The sequence below is a fragment of the Chionomys nivalis genome, chromosome 2, assembly GCF_950005125.1.
Source record: "Chionomys nivalis chromosome 2, mChiNiv1.1, whole genome shotgun sequence".
Lineage (NCBI taxonomy): Eukaryota > Metazoa > Chordata > Mammalia > Rodentia > Cricetidae > Chionomys > Chionomys nivalis.
Genome location: NC_080087.1, coordinates 12,224,481 through 12,245,228, shown reverse-complemented (window position 1 = coordinate 12,245,228; position 20,748 = coordinate 12,224,481). Strand labels below are relative to the sequence as shown.

The following is a 20,748-nucleotide window of genomic DNA, read 5'->3' as shown; positions in this document are numbered from 1 at the left end:
AATTTCATTATTAAACTGAAATGAAACTAAGAAAAATATAAAAGATATACTTTAAATCTAGGTAACATTGCTTAAGAAAATGGCAAGAATAAGATTTCAGAGTTTAACCAAGAGTGATTCTAATTCATTTTGTTGAAAACTTAGATTCTCGCCTCTTTTTAAACTAGTAAACTTACTTTATAAGTTTTAATATGAAGGCTGTATCATCTTGATTTACCAATGTAGACACTTCTGTGTACTATTTAGATACATGGTATACATACATGATGCATTCAGTTCAAATTAGCTCAAGTAAGTGGTCACCCCAGATTAGCTCCAAGCCTTTATCATGGGATGGGGATTTCGGCACAAAAGCCTGAGCTCCAGGAGCGCCAAGCCAGGCACAGCCACTGTTCCTCATGTGACACCAACATTCCATCTGCAGCACTGGGAAGGACTAGATAAGGACTCCTGCACCCCAAAGCCTATCAGTCGTGTACCGACGTGAGCGTTAAAGAAACTCTGGGACCAAGAGACAAGAAGTTGACAAACTAAAGCATCTTGGCCAAGGTGTGGTCCTGATCACTGACTGAGTTTGACGTCTACAAGGCAGGCAGTCTAAGTTCTCGTTACTGGAGGAGACACCAGTTAAGAAGGTGGTAACTCAGACTCCACAGTACAGCCCTGCCCTCAGGGATGACCATTCTCATCTAGGTCCTCGGAGTGCAAGGTGACTAGAAGCTTAGGACACTAGCACACGGGCACACACACAGTGCCTTCACGCACGGAAGGGGATGCACACGGGCACACACACAGTGCCTTCACGCACAGAAGGGGATGCACACGGGCACACACACACAGTGCCTTCACGCACGGAAGGGGATGCACACGGGCGCACACACACAGTGCCTTCACGCACGGAAGGGGATGAGGTCATTTGGGTAGGCTCCCCAATGAGCATTAACAGGTCTAGGAGGGCAGGAGTCTGGCCCAGAGGAAGGAAACACAGTGAAGGCAGAGATGCCAGACTTTAGCCTTCTAGTCACCTTGTGGATCCAAAAGGAAGGACGTGCTTTTCAGCAAAGGCAGTACCTCTGGCATCTGGACTTTGAGTGTTTGCTAATTAACTAATTTACATGTCAAGAAAATGGTTTTCTAACCTCAAAAGTTTTTTGTTTCTTTTTTTTTTAAGAAAAATAAGGCAGAAAGGAACCATCAAGTATGAGAAATAAGGATAAAATATTAAATTAGTTTTTGGTTAAAATAAGGCTGAAACCAAAGGTAATTCTTTGACGTGAGGATCTGTATGCTAAAATAAGATTCTGTCCTAAAGAGTTTATCCACCCTGGCAAATGACAGCGAGACTCAAGGTGTGCAGCAGGCGAAGGTTAGAGAGCATAGGTATGTGGCCACGCTTCCTTAGTTACAGGCCAGAAACATCCTGACGGACACACAATTAAAATCCAACCTCCCAGTTACAGGAATAAACTTCCCGTAACAAAGAGCAAGGCAGCTGAGAGAGCACAGCTTTAGTTCCTCCACAACCAAACCGACCCTTCAACCTGAGGACCTCACTGTTTTCTTTGCTGGGCTTTCTCCTTCCACTTATGAACCCTAAACAAGAACCAAACTCCCCCCTTACACCACTGGGGGCTCATCTTCGGTTTTCCTTTTTCCGTCTTTCGTGGATACTTTTTTAAAAAAAATGCATTTGTTTGTTTGTTTTTTGTCTTTGGTTTTGTTGTTGTTTTTACAAAAAGAATGTTTTTAAAGTGTGAGGGAAAAAAACCTAATGATTTGATTTGAAGGCCTCCAAACAGGCCCTAATGCTCCCACCAATCAAAAGCTAAAATGTCACCAGGTAATGGTGAACTCGTTCTGGAGTTTTCCCTGCTTTTCTATCCCCCACCCACCTGATGCTCCCACCAGAATATTTGGTATGTATGCACTTGTGACTCTGCTCTTGTTTTGTGGCCATAAGAAGCTGACTTTGGACATGTTATCCCAGGAACACGAAGCCTGAGCCACCATCACCCACACTTAACTCTTCCTTTTGGAGTTGGAGCTGGGACTGCAGCGGTCATCACAACCGTTTATCTGCCAGTCAGAGTGAACCAAGAAATCCATTTTTCTTTTTGCAGAGGCTTTTTTTTAAGGAGACCCTGGATCCCAGTGATGGCTAGACAGCTACCTTCAGTGGCCTTGAGTCTCCCGTGATGTGGGTTCTTGCTCATCCTGGCTCCTCCAACACAACGCACTGACCCTGTTCTTGGGGCCCTTGCTTCTCATCCGGCCTCTCATCCAGCCTCATTCCCATATGAAGAGTGGAATGCAGCTCCCCCAGAAAGGGGTGTTGTGGGGCAAGGCCCCCAAACTTATGGTCATGAGAGCCAGGCTCTGACAGTTGTGGGGCAATGGGAGGGGCCCTGCCACTGGCTGCTGCCACCTGCCTCTGCAGCACCTCCCGGCAGTCAGACTGAGGGAGCTGGTGGAGATGGAGGCACCGACTGCCATTTTTGGTTTCCTCTGGGAAGAGACTTGGAGTTTGGTTCAAGGAAATATCCTAATCCCCAGACTGATTTAAAAAAATGCCACGGGTGAAGGAGGCATGTGGGCAAGAAGGTCCCTCAGGGGTCCTGTCCCTGGGGCTCTCCATTCTTCCTCATCTAGCCCTGGGGAAGGTCTGGGCTGCAATGACTGGGGGGCTGCTTTGTGTGAACCTTCCTTGCACAGCTCCTCCCTTGTCCTGGGCACACAGCTAGGCTGGAGACAGAGAATGGAAGAGGGATGGCTAGCCCGCAGAGATGCGTGCTATGACTTTCCTTGGATCTCTCTCCAAGTCTTTCCTTCTATCTCAATTGCAAATAAAATCCCTTTCCAGTTAAAAGAAAGATCATTTAAGACCACGTGATGCTCACCTTGTCCGACACTGGGGATGGAGCACATACACCCCATCCTGGTATTTCTCATGCACGGTTTCTCGGTCTAGATTGGCCAGGGTTCTGGCAGCATGGGAGGCCTCCATGATGTGGAAGGATTTCAAAGCTTCTGCCATTAAAGAAACCCAGCCTGAGGAAGAGAACAGATATCCTGAGCAATGGTGCAAATCAGTCTCAGACTGTAGAGAGAGGCTTCAGGTTCAACAGGATAGAGGGAGGCCAGTCTCAAGTGTCCGCCTGGGTGGGGAAGTGGAAACACCCCAGCTTGATTGTGTACTGAGAACCTCTTGAGTCCCACAGCACAGAGTTGGGATACCTCAACCAGACGCTCTGAGGGAGCTTAAGTAGGGAAGTGTCCAAGAGGCCTCTTCCTAAGAGAAAATGAAACACACAAGGCGGTTACCGCAGGCGAGTTCCAGAGAGGATGAAATGCCGTGACGGATCTGCCCTGAGGAGGGCTCTCTCAAACCAGCGACCATACCAACAACCTTGACTACAAATAAGGGAACTATTTCTTAATGAATTTGATAAAAATCCTTATCAAAGCTAGAGCTCAGAAAGGAAAAATACTATTATTTCTAAAAATTATTTTAAAAAGAAACAAAGTATGGATAACAGTACGATTTCATACATATGTATGGAAGTGCATGTGTGCACACACAGACACAAGAACACAAAGGTCTGGAGAGACACACGACACCGAGCTCATCAGTGGTCATGACCTCAGGAGGCAGGTGAGCGGAAGCGGGCTCTGAAAAAAAGGCAGGTTGAACTGTTTTTGCTGTATCTATCTTAAGTATGTACAAGTACCTACTTGTATTTCATATGTATACATACATACATGACTTAAAGCAGAATACGGGCCTCGAGGTCAGAGACTTGGGGTCAAGTCCCTGTCCATTATACGCTGTGGAGTTACTAAAGCTCTGATGCTCTCCCGGCCTGGGGCCACCAATCAGCACCTAACTCATATGAGGGCACGCTCATGCTTCCCTTCCCACCCCACAGCTGGGTTACCCATGGAGCAGGTGCATGTCTTCCCTCAGAACATGGCCCAAACTTCAGTTAATGGGGTAGTCTGACAGAAACAGCAACTTTCATTTACTTCTGGGAATTTTTCACTTCTTCTCTTGACTATATTTCTTTTTTGTCTTTTTTTTGGTCATGAGTCTTAGCCTATAACGGCTGAGCCATCTCTCCAGCCCCACTGCATACTTTATATTTTACTTTACAAATAACAACTGTGTGTGAGAGCAGCGGCATGCAACATGATTTGTACTTTGTATGCATGCATGTGAGAGCAGGCTGCATTTGGAGGTCAGGACAATTTGTGGAGTCAGTTTTCTCCTTCAGCCACGTAGGTTCTGGGGACAGAACTCACATTATCAGTGTTGGCAGCAAGAATCCTTACCTACTGAGTAACCTCACCAGTCACTATACTGTCCTAAAGCGTGTTCAGTGTGCATTGCGCACATACCGTTTTCTGGTACTGAGAACACTCGGCACCTATCCTGGCAGTGTTTGAGAATAATACGTTGTTATTAATGGGACTGCTCCCAGCCTCATGGATCCTCAGCACATCTGCAACAAAGATCAGCAGCAGAACATGCTAGCAGCTGTTCTCTGGGTCTGCCCAAGGCCCATACTTCTCACATGTACAAATCAGAAATCTTGTTATAGCTCAAACAAACAAGCAAGGCTCAAATCCGTGATAAAAATCTGTACCTTAAAAAGCTATTAAAAAAAATAGTGCCACATGGCTGTGAGTCCTCACTCAGTGGGGGAGGGCAAGCCTATCAGGAGTCCAGGGCCACCCTCAGCTAGAGTGAGTTCAAGGCCAGCCTGGAGGCGGCAGGAGAAAGAGGGAATGAACACAATTATGAAGGGAGAAGGAAAAACAAAGAGTGGCTCTGATACTTTCTAGGAGTTGTCAAAACTCACGGATGTTCTAAAAGGTGAATGTTTGGGTCATTTCACGCTTCTCAGAAAGTTTTTTGATTTCTGGATTTGATTTTATTAAAATTAAAATCCACTGGTCTGGGGTTGAGGAGACAGATTAGTGGTTAAGAGCACTGGCTGTTCTTCCAGAGGAGCAGGTTCAATTCCCAGCACCCCCAAGGCAGCTCACAATTGTCTGTGACTCCAGTCCCAGATCCTGGCTTCCATAGCATCAGGTATGCATGTGGTACACAGACTTATATACAGCCAAGGTATTCACGCATGCCTTTAGTCCCAGGCAGGGTTACAGAGTAAGAGCGACAATAATAACATCTGCTGACCTAAAGACACTTAAGGGTCAATTCATAGTTTCTAATATATGTGTGTACAAAGGTACATGTGTGTCTATCTCATTTATGTATGAATATATGTCTATGTATGTATATGTGTCCTAGTTAGGGTCACCGTTGCTGCAACAAAACACCATGACCAAAAAGCAAGTTAGGGAAGAAAGGGTTTATTTGGTTTACACTTCCAGATCATGGCCCATCACTGGAGGAAGTCAGGACAGGAACTCTGGAACCTGGAGGAAGGAGCTGATGCAGAGGCCATAGAGGGGAGCTGCTTACTGGCCTGCTTAGCATGGCTTGCTCACCCTACCTTCTTATAGAACCCAGGACCAACAGCCCAGGGATGGCACTAGCTACCATGGACTAGGCCCTCCCACACTGAGCACTAATGGAAAATGCCTTACAACCGGATCTCATGGAGGCATTTCCTCAGCTGCGACTTCTCCTCTGGTGACTCTAGCTTGTGTCAAGCTGACACAGAACACCAGCCAGGACAGTATGGATGTGCATATATGTGTATATATGCTTATGTATGTGCTAGAGTTGTCTGAATGAGAATGGCTCCATAGACTCATATATTTGAGAGCCGGTGGTACTGTTTTTGGGGGTTAGGAGGTGTGGTCTTGCCGGAGAATGCCTACACTGGTAGTGGGCTTTGGTTGTTAACAGTCTTGTTCCACATCTAGTTCACGCTCTCAGCTTCCTTCTCCTGCTGCTATGCATCCCTGCCATGACGGACTCCCATGGAACCATAAGTCAAATAAATTTTCTTCCTTAAGGTGCCTTGGTCATGATATTTTATGGCAGCAACAGCAAAGTAACTAATACAGGTGCGTACACACGCACACGCACGCACACACACACCCCATATGTAGAATGTGTGTATCAGTTTTCTGGGCCCCCACTAACCAAAGATGAGATAATTTAGCACTGGTTTATTAAGTACAATAATATATTATAAAGCTTAAAAACTCTTTGAAGAGAAATCCGTGAGCTCATCTTGCTAGGAGGGAGGGAAGGAGGAAAGCAGGAGAAAAAGGAAGACGACAGATGTGCATCTCCCCCCAGGCGGCTCCCAGGCTGCGGAGGAAATGCATTAGTTCTATAGTGGGTCTTTACTGTCTGCCTCTTGGTTAAGTAAACCACATCAACAGTTCAACGATCTTCATGCCAAAGACTGCTCACCTAGGATGGCTCTCCATGCTGACGCCTCAGTGTGGACTTGACAACTCCAGCAATCCCTGTCGCTACCCAAACAACATACTAGGAAGGATCCAGGAAAACCCTAAGAGGTTTAAGTCTATTGAAAAATTAATGTAGCATCAAGTGAGGTGTCGGGAGAACGGGCTGGACCCAGCATCCTCAGTGCACACAAAGCTGTTACCTGAGTGGATTATGGCTGGGTGAAGATGCTCGTTCAAGGCCATGTTTCCAATGATCCTCATGATGTTTCTCTGTACTTTAGGGCAGTCTTTGTGAAGCTGGTAGAGCCTCTGCAGCAGCTGCAGGCCCCCGCCTGCTTCAATGTGGTCACAGTGTGAGGGTATCTAGCACAAGTTAACAGAGCTCCCGTTACATCGCGCTGGTCACTTCACACCCTCAAAGGGTGAGTTCCCACATCCCCTCCTGTGCCGCAATGCTGCAGTCCCTTATTCCTGCCTCATTTCCATTCTACAGGTGGGAATCAAAGAGGACTAAACATAGGCATGCATTTCAGTCAGGTCTAACGCTCTCAGGTTACAGTAGCGAGCTCAGAACCTCAAGGACAGTGCTTCTGCAGATGTGGGTAAGGATGCCAGTGGCAGTTGCAATTCCTGCACCCCACACCAGATCTGCTTAGTTTAGATATCACGGGCAATTGGATACTGTGTCGAACATGTTCCCCAGGTGATGCTTATACTTCACCTGTGGGTACCACTAGACTTCTTGCCATTTTGTTTACTTAAAAATCAAATTATAGCTGGGCATTGTGGCATGCAGCTACACAGGATACATAGCAAAATGCTGTTTAATAAATAAGCAAACCGTGACAATCACCATGCCAAAATACCTCCAAACCACCAGTACGTATAACTCAGCTGCATAGCCATTTAGTATTTCCCTTTCCTCTCTATGGATGTCTTATGAAGTTAGCCGTCTGACACTGTCTCTACAAATATCTTATGGAGTTAGCCATCTAATTCTGTCAATCTACAGATATCTTATGGACATTAGCTGTCTGATGCTGTGTGTAAAACAATCTGGGCAAAGGAGAAGATAGCATGAATCAAAGATAAATGTCATGTTATAGCATGGATTACTTCCTTTATATGCATTTAAAAACTGTTTAAAATATGTAATAAAGGGGGGGGGCTGGAGAGATGGCTCAGAGGTTAAGAGCACTGGCTGCTCTTCCTAGAGGATTTGAGTTCAATTCCCAGCAACCACATTGTGGCTCACAACCATCTGTAATGAGATCCGGTGCCCTCTTCTGGAATGCTGGCAGAACAGTGTGTACATAATAAATAAATAAATCTCAAAAAAATAAGTAATAAGGGACTAGAGAGATGGCTCAGCAGTTAAGAGCACTGGCTGCTACTCCTACAGAGGATCTAGGTTCAATTCCCAGCACCTACATAGTGGCTCATCACTGTAACTCCTGTTCCAGAGAATCCAATGCCCTTTTCTGGCCTCCAAGGGCCTCAGGCATCCACATGGTAGATAGACATACATGCAGACAAAATATCCATATAAAAAAATGAATGTAATAAAATTTTTAAAAAATTAAATATGTAATAAAAATGAAAGTCATGTATTGGTGCTCTATCATGTGTACTAATTCTAACAGTTAAAAGTGGAATTTTTAAATATAATATTTTTATTAATGAAGAATTTCATACCTGAATATAATGTACTTGGTCATATTTACTGCTTACTCCCCCGAGATCCTCCTCTCCACCTCTCCCCCTCCCAAATTTGTGTCTAAGCAACCATGAGAAGCCATATTTTGGAATGCAATTTACCTCTGAATGCTTTACTATAGCTTCCAGGCAGAACATTTCCACCGTGGCTGAGGGAACTTCTCCAAAGCTTTCCGCATAAGGAAGCCCATTTCCTCCAAAGCACCACAGTCCTCCCTGAAGTTAAGACAAAGGGTTTACAAACTCAGGTGCTGGCTAACCCTGGGTAATTCATGCAAATCAGGGTTCCAAATACATAAACGTTCAGGGTACTTAAAGGGTATGCTATGCACACCTCTATTGTTTATTAGAATAGGAAACACATCAGCGGACTCCCAGGACAATTCTGGCATCCTTTTCCATCTCCATTCCTGTCCTCTCCTTGCAAACTCAATTCTCACCCACTGGTTCGAACGCTCTGGTGTCATCCCCAGCTCTTACTAACTCATACAGATTATGGTAGCGGAGTCAACTGAAATTAGTAAGTTTTTAATGGAAAAGCACTACCAAACAAAAATATTAAAGGCATGATGGCTTCTGATCCTTCCCAGTTAAAAGTGAAGCTCGCGTGTAAGATAAGTAGAGCTAGGGGGCTGAGGGACGGCTCAGTGGGTAGTGTTCAGGCCCCAGCATCCACATAAAAAACAGGTAGGCAGTGTGCATCTGTGACCTCAGTTCTCGGTACAAGAGGGGCAGCACACCCAGACCCCAGGAGCTTGCTGGCCAGCTCATCTAGCTGAATTGTCAAGCTGCAGATTCAACAAGACACCGTCTCAAAAATTAAGGTGAAAAGAAATAGCCAAAGATGCCTGACATTGACCTGGGTACACACATGTACACATACACATATATGTCAAATGATGAAACAGAATGGCAAGTACCACTAGAGACTAAGGGCTATGACCAGTATGCAGAGTCGTGCTCCCAAGGAGCACGGTCCACACCGATGAGACTACAGCCCAGCCTGGCCCACTGATTGTGTGAAGAACTCAGCAGCCTTCGCACCCTGTGCCACTGGACCAGCTTTCCGTCCTGCAACTGTCTACTGGACGGTTCTGCTAACTTGGTTCCAACCTGAAGGCAGCCACAGTGGTAAATAGTCTATGCGTGCCTTCAACATAAAACATATAGGGCTCGGTTTAACACGCAGAGGAAGCCTCTGGACGGTTTTAGGCAGGGACAAGAGCAGTTCTTGCTAAGGTGTGTTAAGATTACTCTGGCTACACTGAGGTGGATGAGCTGAAACTGCAGGCAGCTAGGAAAATGTGTAAGATGTTTCAAGTGCTATTAGACACAGATAGACAAGCTCTAAGGGAAAAAAAAAATCAAGAGAAGCCCTCGGTGCTAGAACTGGAGACGGCATTAACGCCGGTGAGCAAGGGCTGAGGATGTCAAGTGCCCGAAGGCCCTCAGCCATGTTCAGTGTAGACGATGACTTCTTAGGGCTTGTAGGACTCAAAACGTCCTTCTACAAAGGAATGGAAATGCTGCCATCAAGTGTTAGGGAGAAGACAGACTGAGTGGTGGAGCTGGGAGAAGAGAATCCTAGACACAGCCTCCATTCTGCTTCGTGTAAAGCACTGGCCCCAGCCTTCAGTGTGAAACCTCAATTTAAAACTAACAAAATGTCTTGACCAAAAGACTATCAGACCCATTGTGGTCCTTGAGCAGCCTCAAAGGGAGCTGGGTACGAGGCCGCCAAGCGACAGCTGTTTCTGGCAGCTGTGCCCGTGGTGTTCAGAACGTCCCCCTGTGGTTATATGTCCCTGAAGTCAGACAGGCACCAGGCATCTTCCCGCACGTGTGCACTAACAAAGGGACTGCGTGCCTTCTCTTTGTAGGCTCTTGTCCACCATGATGTAGGAGAGGGAAAGGTTACCTTACCCCGTGACTATACCACCAACTTTATGAATCATAAAAATTTCTTTAAAATCCACAACACAGCCCACTGTGCTGACTGCCTCTGCTCATTCCTGGCACACACGTCTGTGTGTCTGTTTGTCTTTCTGTCTCTATCTGTCTCTGTTTCTTCTTACTTAATTTTTGCTTACAATTTATGTGTCCCTCCACAGAATTCCTTTCTTCAAGAGGGAAAATACCAAGAGACCTTCAAAGAAGGAGGAAAAACCCTGCTCCATGGGGACAAATCTATCCTTCGTGGTGCTCATAGCTCACTGGAAAGCGGTCAGTTTATCCAAGAGTGAAGCTGGAGTCCAAAGGTACAGCCAAGGAAAGACAGCCACAAGGAAGAGCCAGCACCAGCACAGATGGGAACCAGCACCCTAACAGGGAACTAATACAAGAATCTGGAAGTGATTTTAAAACCAATGAGGAAGTGAAAGAAGAAACAGAAGTCAATGCTGCAGAGATGTCTAAGAGTTGTAGATGGTCAGGGTGAACAGACTCAACGTGTGCTCCCCAGCAACGGCTCACAACTGCTGAGGGCTGCATACACGAAGGACTGAGTGGCTAGCCAGGCTGCAACTTAAGCAAATGAGGTAAAGACCAGAGGGTGAGGGCTGGATCAAGGGAAGGCAGGTTTGATCTGCTAAATTCAAGATTCTTGCGATAATCCAAAGAGAGGGGGCTGATAATCGAATCTACAGTTCAGGTTAGAACACAGGCCTAGATGAATCAACTCACATGCTGAGGATCAATCCCAAGTCTAGAGCGTGCTTGGTAAGCACTCTAGCACTGAGCTGTACCCCAATCCTGACTACTGATTCTGGAGGTGCAACAACCAGAGTTCATGCCCACAAAACAATAAGTGAGCTCAAAAGCTGAGTTAAGGCCTCCTACAACCAGAACCTTTCTTATTCACGGCTATGTTTATCTTTCTCTGTGATTCCCGACCCCACGCGGCCCAGTGCACAGTGCAGAGTCCATAACTGGCAATGACCGAGGTTCTAAAAGCTAGCCCCAGCAGTGTGGGGAAAGGGTGGGAGCTCAAACCATTTGCTGAATAAGCTATAACAAACCTTCTGCGCAGCCAGGCTCTGGCTGCTTTCACTAAGAGCCAAGGAAGTAAAATACTGGAGACACTCATCGATTTCTGTCTGAGGTAAAGAAGCCAGCAAATGCCTGAGTTCCTCTTCAGTGGAGGAATCCTGAAATGGAAGGCAAAAACAAAGTCTTCAGACAGAACACCCCAAGAGTCAGAGCCAACAAACACATAAAGGAAGCACAGAGGACAGTGCAAAGTACATAATCATTTATTTCTGCTTCTATGCTGCCTTGCCCGCTGTCACACTTAAACACCTACTACAAGGGCTGGAAAGACGGCTGAATGATAAGAGCACTAGCGACTTCTGCAGAGGATATGGGTTTGGTTCCGGCGCATGATGGCTCACAACCACCTGTAACTCCAGTTCAGGAGACTGCTTGCCCTCTTCTGGCCTCTAGCATATATGCAGCCTAAGTATTTATATGCAGGCGCCACACATACATATAAATTAAAATCTTAAAAATAAATGAAAAACAAAAAGGACTGATGCAAATTGTAACTCTATTTTTACCTTAGGGACTTCTTGTTAGCTTGACTCAAAATGAACTCTGTCCTTTATAATTAAAGATATCATTAAGCCTGGTGCTTGTTAATATTTCATTTTTCATGATAATTAATCATATATTCACTTTTCTATTTTTCAAATGATTGTTTATAACAAAGCTTCAGTTTTGTGTTCTCATCGAAGGAAGGTACGCAAGACATCTGCAGTTGAGCACGCTTCTGGCCACGGTTCTCACCAGGGGTATTTAACCCCGAGGACATATTTAGCAATGCCTGGAGACAATTTTCTTTGTTACAACTGGGGGACTCCTTGCATCTTAGGAGCAGTGTCTAGGAATGCTGCTAAATGTTGTTTGATCTAAGATGCCAAGAGTGCTCAGGATGGAAAAAATCTGCTCTATAAAACAAGGTGGGCTGGAGGGATGACTTGGCAGTTAGAAGCATGCATTGCTTTTGCAGAGGACCCAAGTCTGGGTCCCAGCACTCAGGCCTGGTGGCTCACAACTACCCGTCACTCCAGCTCTTGGGGATCTGTTGCCCTCTTGCAACATCCCTGGACACTTGGACTCACATGCATATATCCATATCTAGGTACAAAGACATAGTAAATCCTTAAAACAAAGCGATCCCAGCACTCAGGAGGCAGAGGTGGGTGGCTTGGTATAGAGAGAGTTCCAGGAAAGCCAGTTCAACACAAAGAAACCCTGTCTTGAAAGAATCAAAATCAAAACAAAACAGCAACACAACTTACTACAAGACACCCTCTCTTGGGTGCTGACATGCTATGGAAGAACCTAGCAGAACAGACTCAACCCACAAAGGCAGAAAAAGGCAGCGGAACAGCCCCTCGTGAGGGTCACAGCCCTGTGGAAACTAGGGTTTCAGCTCTGCCTCCAGTTCACCTGTTCTTCAGAGTTGGGCACCAGTTCTATCTATCTGCACCTGTAGCACGATTAATAAAAACCCAGAGACAGATATTGGGGTTCAACCTGAAGGTCAGAAAAGCAAAACAACCAGCCACTGGCTCTTACCTCTACCTCAGTCTGAAATGGTGATCCTGCCTCCAGCAATCTCAGAATGAGACTGTGTGAGAGCTGTCTGTCTCTTCCTGTTTTATAATCCTCTCTATGGCTGGGATTAAAGGTGTGCACCACGACCACCTGGTTTCTATGGCAAACTAGTGTGGCTACTGGGATTAAGAGTGTGTGTTACACTGCCTGGTCTGCAGGACTGTTTTACTCTCTGATCTTCAGGCAAGCTTTATTATTAAAATACAAATGAAATATCACTATATGCACCCATACTAGAAATACACACTAGACCTTTGCACTCTCTTGCTTACTTCTTTTAAAGATGGCAAAGGAGGGGGTGGGAGAAAAAAACGAAGATCACTTTCTTTGCTTCGTGCCAAACCGATAAGGGTCCTTGGGTCACAGGCTTGAGCAATCACCCTGTACTGATAGTCTGTTGGGAAAGATTAACTCAAAGTTATCACACGATTAAATTAAAAAAGCACCCCAATTCTTAAACTGTTCTATAATTTTGTAACCCCAAATTTCCCAAGTATTTTTCCCAACTCAGCTGGACCTACAGTATCTGGAAGCTCAACACCCAACATGGCTCACAGTTACCACCAATCAGACAATTCTCCTCAACACTCCAGGTCATGCTCTGACTGACGTTTTAAAAAACCTGATGTTCAAATGTGAAAACTGGTAACTCAGAATTAGCAGTTTCTTTCCTCTCAGTGAAGCAGTCCAATCTTGTCAATCTTGCTCTGGTAGAACAAGCCTCAGCTTGGGAGCTGCCTTACCAACCACACTTGGACTGCCAGATCAGCAGACTTCCAGGTTAGCATGAAATTTTTCTCAAATGTTTAAGAGAGAGAGAGAGAGAGAGAGAGAGAGAGAATGTGTTTCCATATTAAGACTGCCTGACTCTTTCCTTCCCTAACCTCATTCCCCTCCTCTGTTACAGCAGGAACCAAGAGGTAGCTAACCCATGAGCCCGGTCCTCATTACCGTGCCAGTGGTGGGCCTGTGACATTTCCTGCACAGCCTCCAGTCGTGCGGCTCTGTCATCCTCCCGGCTCTTCCTCAGGAGCAGCCACACTGCGCAGTCATGATCTTCTATGTCAGCCGTGCTGAAAGAGTCTTCACACACACAAAGGACATGGTGATATAAACAGTTAAGACGGCATTTGTGCATCTCTATACTGAATGCCTGTGCACATTTCTGTGTGTTCACCATATGCATCTACCATTTCTGAATCAGAGCCTCTCAATGAAGCAGATCGCCAAGATTGCTGGGTAGTGATCCCCATGATCCTCCTGTCTCTGCCTCCCAAGGACTGAGACCACAGTCGTGGGCTTCAGTTACTGTTTTTTTATGGATGTTCTAGGTTAGGATCCTCACATGTGAAGGGCAAGCATTTTACTGATTGAGCCATCTTCCCAGCTTCAAAATGGCTTTATGTTCACTGTTGTATTAGATGGTAACTTGTAACTAGTCGGAAATTGTAATGGAGTATTAAATGCAGATACAGATGATGACCAAATGTCTGATTTTAGCTCTTTCATATTAATTTTTTACATTTACTACAAGTATTACCTGTATACTTTTAATATTCTATGTTATCTTTCATGTGGTCATTTTTAGTCTTGGGTTTACTATATAGCCCAGTGATGCGGACTCGTGTCTACATGTACCAGACCAGTGATGAGGACCCGTGTCTACACGTATCAGACCAGTGATGAGGACCCGTGTCTACACGTACCAGACCAATGATGAGGACCTGTGTCTACACGTACCAGACCAGTGATGAGGACCCGTGTCTACACGGACCAGACCAGTGATAAGGATTTGTGTCTACACAGACCAAACCAGTGATGAGGACCCGTGTCTACATGTACCAGACCAGTGATGAGGACTCGTGTCTACACGTACCAGACCAGTGATGAGGATTTTTGTCTACACGTACCAGAAAACGGGTTCCGCAGTACCCTGGCTGATGCTGCCAACATTTTTCTTACTGCTTTGTGAAGTTCTTTTCTTGCCTGCCAAACAAGCCCTAAAATGATGGCAGCAAGTAAGACCAATATCACGCTCCAATACGTCAAAAAGAAATACATAAACCAGGTCCCAAAGTTAATAGCAAAGAACATTTAAAAAAGAAGAAGAAGAAAAAAAAAACCTGTGACTTCTTAAAGTCACTACTAAAAGCAAGTATTTACTATGGGCACACAGAATGCTCTGGGCTCCAGGACAAGGTCAAGGAGAAAACGTGAAAAGAATGAGTACAGCACTATAGAAAGAATGAGCTCAGCACTATAGAAAGCCTCCTGAATAACAGAAGCTGACTAATATTCGAAAGAATCTTTCTTGTAAATAGCTGACCTAGAACTGAACTTGGAAAATGCTTTAAGAATGAGGTTGAGCCTCGGCAGTCAGGTAAACTCTAAGAGCGGCAGCTCAGTCTACACAACAGAAAGTGTAAGCAGCTCCAGTGGATGCTCAAGTCCAGCAAGGTGATGCAGTAAAGGAGGTGTGCTGATAACGACAGGTCAGAGGGCGCAGGGGCTGCAACCTGATCACAGGTGCATGACTGACGCTGACATCCTAGGAGAGACAGCTGGGAGGCAGGGTGGGGTGGGGGCTCACCAGGCTGCCCAGAGCTAAAGAAGAGACTCCCCTCTGCCTGCAAGCAATCTTCGCACTGAGAAGGGGATGTCCTAACTGGCATCCACAGACCGCTCAGCCTTTGTAACACAGGGCAGCGGATTAAACAGTTGAATTCATACTTCTCAATCTATTTCATGAGTTTGGCTGCATGAGTCACCCCTACAGATGGTCTCTGAGCTAAATGACAAAACAAGCATTTGCATTTAACAAATTGAGCTGAAGGCCCTACTGAAGAAGGAAGGCAGAGTCAGACACAAGGGCTCAGTCAGTTCTTACTGTGTTCTAAAGGAATTAAAGACTTGGGGAAACACAGAAGCCCCAAATCTGGTCATCAGTTAATGTGGCTTGAATAAGAGTGGCCCCCATAGGCTCATCTATTTGAGTCCTTAGTCGCCAGGGAATGGAACTGCTTGATAGGATTAGGAGGATTAGGAGGTGTGGCCTTGTTGGAGGAAGTGTGTCACTGGGGGTGGGTTTTAAGGTTTCAAAGGCTTATCCAGTCTCTGCCTGTCTCCAGATCAAGATGTAGCTCTTGGTTATTACTCCAGCACCTGCCTGCAGACCACCATGCTCCCTCCCTGCCAAGATGACAATGACTCGCCCTCTGAAGCTGTAAGCCCCCAGGTCAATGCTTCCCTTTATGTGCCTTGCCTTGGTCATGATGTCTCTTCACAGCAACACAACAGTAAAGGAGACTCGTGGAGTCTGTCTTGCATAGGCTCTGCCGACTCTTCCAGAAGGCTGAGCCTACCCTGGACTGGACTCTAAACAGACCCATTTCTGCATTCAACACCTAGTTTCTGTTCTAGAAAGATGGAGTTAACTTACCATGAGTTTCTAACTTGTCTGCAGGAACTGTGTGCACATAGATATAAGACTTCATTTTTTCTCTTTCTACCACCTGAGTGTCTAATGTTAAAGACTTCTTCAGGGCCAGAACTTCATAAGTAAGAAATAAAGAACCCCTAAAGAGAAACAAAAGTTCCTTATAAATCAGGATCTAAATATGACCCAACAGTGAACTCTTTTCTATTTTACTAGAAAACATAGCCTACGGTAACACACAAGTGTGATTTTACATGTGTGTGTACACATATATATACTTATGTGCACACATTCATCTCAGTTTAACAGCAAGCGGCTGCACGGTTACATTCAAGGAAGAAATAGAAGATTAGCAGCACCCTAAAGCGCGCTCTCGCATTCCTTTATGGCTAATCAGCAGTAATAACCAGAATGCCATTGCTGTTCATGTGTGTGCTGCCTGTGTGTGCATCCTTAAACAGTGTTCTGTCTGGCCTGACTGTGAATACCCAGGCTAGACGTCTTCTTTCATTCAGCCTTATGCTCATGTGACTCACCCCCACTCTCGTCTGTACACACGGTCCCGAGACATAAATACGCCTACCACACCTTATTTACCTGCTCTCCTGAAAACACTTAGGGCATTTTTAATTTGAACCTACTGCATGCAATGCGCTACACATTTTATAAATATGTACATGTGTTCCTCTACAAAGGCATGTCCAACCTTCTGACAATCCACATCCACGGCTACTCCATGTTAAGTCACTTCTGTTAAGATTTCCAAGAGTGGTATCATGAAGCCATTAACTGTTCACTGCTACTTACCCTAAAATGAAGGATCCAGTAAATCTTATTATATTCCCTTCAAAAAGAAAGAGGAAAATTCAACGTAATTTAATTTTTAAAAGTATGACAAGAAATAGGCACTAGTGTAAACTTTTTGAGTATAACTGGGCCAAAGTTAAATTTTTGTTATATAGGTAACATATTACATTACATATTATATTCATTATGAGCCACTATAATACATGGTAGCACCGAGTAAAACATGACTCTTCCTTCAAGCTCCTGTTATGCTACCCCAAGCCAAGTCACTGGGAATGCAGGTCCCCGTGCCAGTGTTGTACAGCAGGGTCACAGACTTCCAGAGTGGACCACCAGGAAGATCTGCAGCTAGAGGTAAGGTGGGCTCACCAAGCTTCTCAGACTCTACAGAGGGACTGTCTGTTAAGTGGGAACAGTAAAATGACTTTCCCCCCAAATAACCGTGGTATACTTGGTTGTTTAAGCACCAGAGATCACATGGCCCCAATTAAAACATAGGCAACATAAATATAAACTTTTGTTTGGACCTTGGAAACATTTTTAAGTATATATTTTATTGGCAATCAAATCTTATTGGCAGACAGTTGCTATTCAATACACACTCATTCCAAAATACTCAAATCCTAGACTGTTGCGCAGGAAGGTTGGCTATGCTCTACACTGAAGTCAGACACACTGGAGGTCTGGAAGGGAGACACTTCCCCACAGACTCATGAGCCTTCACAGCAGGTCAAGAACAGGGATGAGAAGGTCTACAAGGAGTAAGACACGGAGCTTCCTGACTGACTCTCTGGGACAGTATCGACTCCAAGATGACCTTCTAGTGTCTTCTGGCTTCAACATGGAGATTCAGGGAGTGCCCAAGGTTTTCTTCTCTACTGCTCTTACTGACCGTGACCTCTTACTGGCCTTTCAGTGTGCCTCTCAACACTGTGGGCATCAAATCCCAGGCCTCGTGCATGTTGGGCACAGGCTCTTCTCCTGAGCTACATCTCCAGCACCTAGAATGTTTCTTTTCAATCTCCATGGCCATTCCTCCCTTTTCTCCTCCACCAAGGGTAAACGTGATACTCTGAAATTTGCTAGACTGGGAAACTGAGACAAAGAAAATGAAAAGTTTGCTTTTCTGCTCCTGCTTATTTTTGTATTTAAAATTCAGAATCAGAATTCCTTAGATTAAAAAAAACTACTGCAAAACTAGGAATGTGTGCGTGTGTGAATGCATGCCCTCTCTCAGGCACGGGAGGCCAGAGGAGGGCATCAATCTTTCTCTTTGCTTTATTCTGCTGAGACAGAGTCTCTCACAGAACCTGGAGCGAGGCAGGCAGTGATCTTACCTCTGGCCCAAACCCTCACTGCTGGAGTTACACGTGCCTGGATTACACCCAGCTTTTTACTCATATGGGCTCTGGGGATTTGAACTCAGATCTTCATGCTTGTACAGCAACCACTCTCACCCACTGAGCTGCCCTGCCAGCCCAGCAGATATCTGTGTTTAGTTCTGTTTGGGGAGACGGGATCTGACTATGTAATCCTGGATAGCCCGCTTTCTATGTTTGGGACTGGCCCTAAACTCACAGAGATCCACCTGCCTTTCTCTCCTGAGCGCTAGGATTAAAGGCATACTCCACCACACCCAACTCCAGTGGGTCTATCTTAAAGCTTCAAAGGAAACAGCTTAAGGACAGGGACTTCACCTTATTTAACACTGTCATCTCAGGGCTGAAAAATAGCGCCTAGTGCAGAGCAGATGGTCAATAAATGTTTATCGTCAAATAAATAAGGGTGTTTGTAGCCAGCTTCATTGTAGGACTATCTTTGCATTGCTAGTCCCCAAACAAGGACATAGAAACTTAACTATGAAAGCTTGGCCATTAGCTTAGGCTTATCTCACCAGCTCTTATCATTTAAATTAATCTGCTTTTATTAGTTACATTCTGCCATGTGGCTCAGTTGCCTCTACTCCGTACTGTATGCCCGACCTCTGCAGTGTCTCTCAGGCATCTCCATGTGCCTAGATTCCTTTTCCACCTTCTCTCTCTCCCTGGAAGTCCCACCTATCCTCTCCTGCCTAGCTATTGGCTATTTAGCTCTTTATTAAACCAATCAGAAGGTGCCTTGGCAAAGACACATATTCACAGTGAACACAAATATTCCACCCTTGTTATACAAAGAAAAGAACCAGTGCAGGGTGAGGGTATGATTTTCATCCTTCTATTCCAACACTGAGAGACACCTTCTGCATACCATAGATGACAGTAGCAATGGGTCAGAATAACAAACAAGACACCGCGCTCTGAGTTTGTCTATGGGAGAATCAGATAATTAACCAAACTCTATACAGATTCTACTAAATGGCAAATGGCGGATCTACCCTGGCTTAAGGTGCCAGGCAACAGTGTGGGGCGGATCACAGCAGATCCCACGGCACCACAGGGCAAGGAGAATGTTCTTGCTCAGCACTGTATCCCAGAACCTGGTGGAGGTTTCCAGTTCTGCGGGGGCTCGGTAAGCATTGCCGAATGAGAACACGGCACTGTTTAAGCTGGAAAAGAGGGCAAACTGGCAGGACAAACAGGAAGAAAGAAGTTTGGAAAAGAAGATCTTGTCTGAGTCTGGGCTTACAAATGCAGCAGGGACTCATTAGTACAGAGGACAGAAGCGAACCAGAGTCAGACTGGGCTGTCAGTTTGCAAGGCACTCCAGGAAAGTGGCCACCATCTCCTCACTGTTTCTACTAGAAAATGCTGTTCCTTGAACTGTACTCACGGATGTTTCTCCAGGATGTGCGACTTTTTAAACGGGAAGCAGAGGTTCCTATTCTTCTGCAACAGATGACACAATAGGCACCGAGGGACATCCTGTGTGGAAAGCAATGTAACAAGGGTCATTTGGTGTAGATGTAAGGTCAGACCCTTTCTTCTGACCCTAAGCACAAGTCACTATCACAGTGGGGTGCCCACAGTTAGATGACTCAAAACTGAACAAACATCTCAACTAAGGGTTTCAATCCTAAAAACAAACCAGATAAATTTTGCTAGCACTTTCATTATTCTTCAAGTCGTGCTCAATTGTGAGTAGTGCTTAATAAGAAATCAGGAAATTTTAAGTTATTAAGTAGAATCCCAACACGGACATTTAATGTTTTTAAATGTCCTTTAAAGACCAGAAACATGTATAATGCATGTCTGCCCTTGATAAATAAAGTCCAACAGCCGTGAAGAGAAGCAGCAAATTCCCACTAAGCGGCCAGCACTAGCGGCCTGGCAAGTGAGGCTGCTCTTGTCTAACGAGCCCTGGACCGACGCTACAGATCTTCTGACTGCTGAGTAATGAACAGCAGTCTGGCCCATCAAGTCTTGGGATGGTCCATGATACCGCAACAAGCTAATGCACACAGCTTCAAATATGCCTTTACATTTTATAAACTTTTTAAATATCTAGCATCTCTCTACATAGCTCTCGATGTCCTGGAACTCACTATGTAGACCAGGCTGGCCTCTAACTCACAGAGCTCCACTTAGCTCTGTCACCTGAGCACTTTTTGTAGATAGAGTCTCTGTGGTGGAACTCTGGGGCTGCCTAGCCCTTATGGTGGTATGTTTGACTCAGGTTTTACATCTTTGATCAAGAGCTCATCTCTGTGGGTCTGTTTCCTGAGGGAGTCCTGTGTGCTCTGATCCATATAACATATCTCCATAGACGAACACAGATAATTCCATTTGCTAGGCTCAAGCGCTGGACTTAAGAGTTTCAATTTCCAAAGCTCTAGACAAGGTTCA

General features: G+C 45.3%; 1 protein-coding gene across 4 annotated transcripts in view; it reads right to left on the bottom strand.

Annotated features, from left to right (window-relative positions):
• Window positions 1–20,748, bottom strand: part of Serac1 (serine active site containing 1) — a 37,876-nt gene that overhangs the window by 11,168 nt on the left and 5,960 nt on the right. For 2 of the 4 annotated variants that reach the window (XR_009056402.1, XM_057758810.1), the window contains exons 2-11: window positions 19,736–19,827; window positions 16,967–17,003; window positions 16,163–16,299; window positions 14,634–14,723; window positions 13,675–13,806; window positions 12,996–13,117; window positions 11,124–11,252; window positions 8,209–8,322; window positions 6,591–6,753; window positions 2,898–3,048 (exon numbers count right to left, since the gene is read on the bottom strand). Coding sequence is in view for 3 of the 4 variants with exons in the window: in XM_057758810.1 (XP_057614793.1) it covers window positions 2,898–3,048; window positions 6,591–6,753; window positions 8,209–8,322; window positions 11,124–11,252; window positions 12,996–13,117; window positions 13,675–13,806; window positions 14,634–14,723; window positions 16,163–16,299; window positions 16,967–17,003; window positions 19,736–19,826 (1,166 nt within the window). In the remaining variant the exon portion in view is untranslated. The remainder of the gene's footprint in view (window positions 1–2,897; window positions 3,049–6,590; window positions 6,754–8,208; window positions 8,323–11,123; window positions 11,253–12,995; window positions 13,118–13,674; window positions 13,807–14,633; window positions 14,724–16,162; window positions 16,300–16,966; window positions 17,004–19,735; window positions 19,828–20,748) is intronic. The other 2 variants (XM_057758816.1, XM_057758826.1) reach the window with 2 other exon arrangements.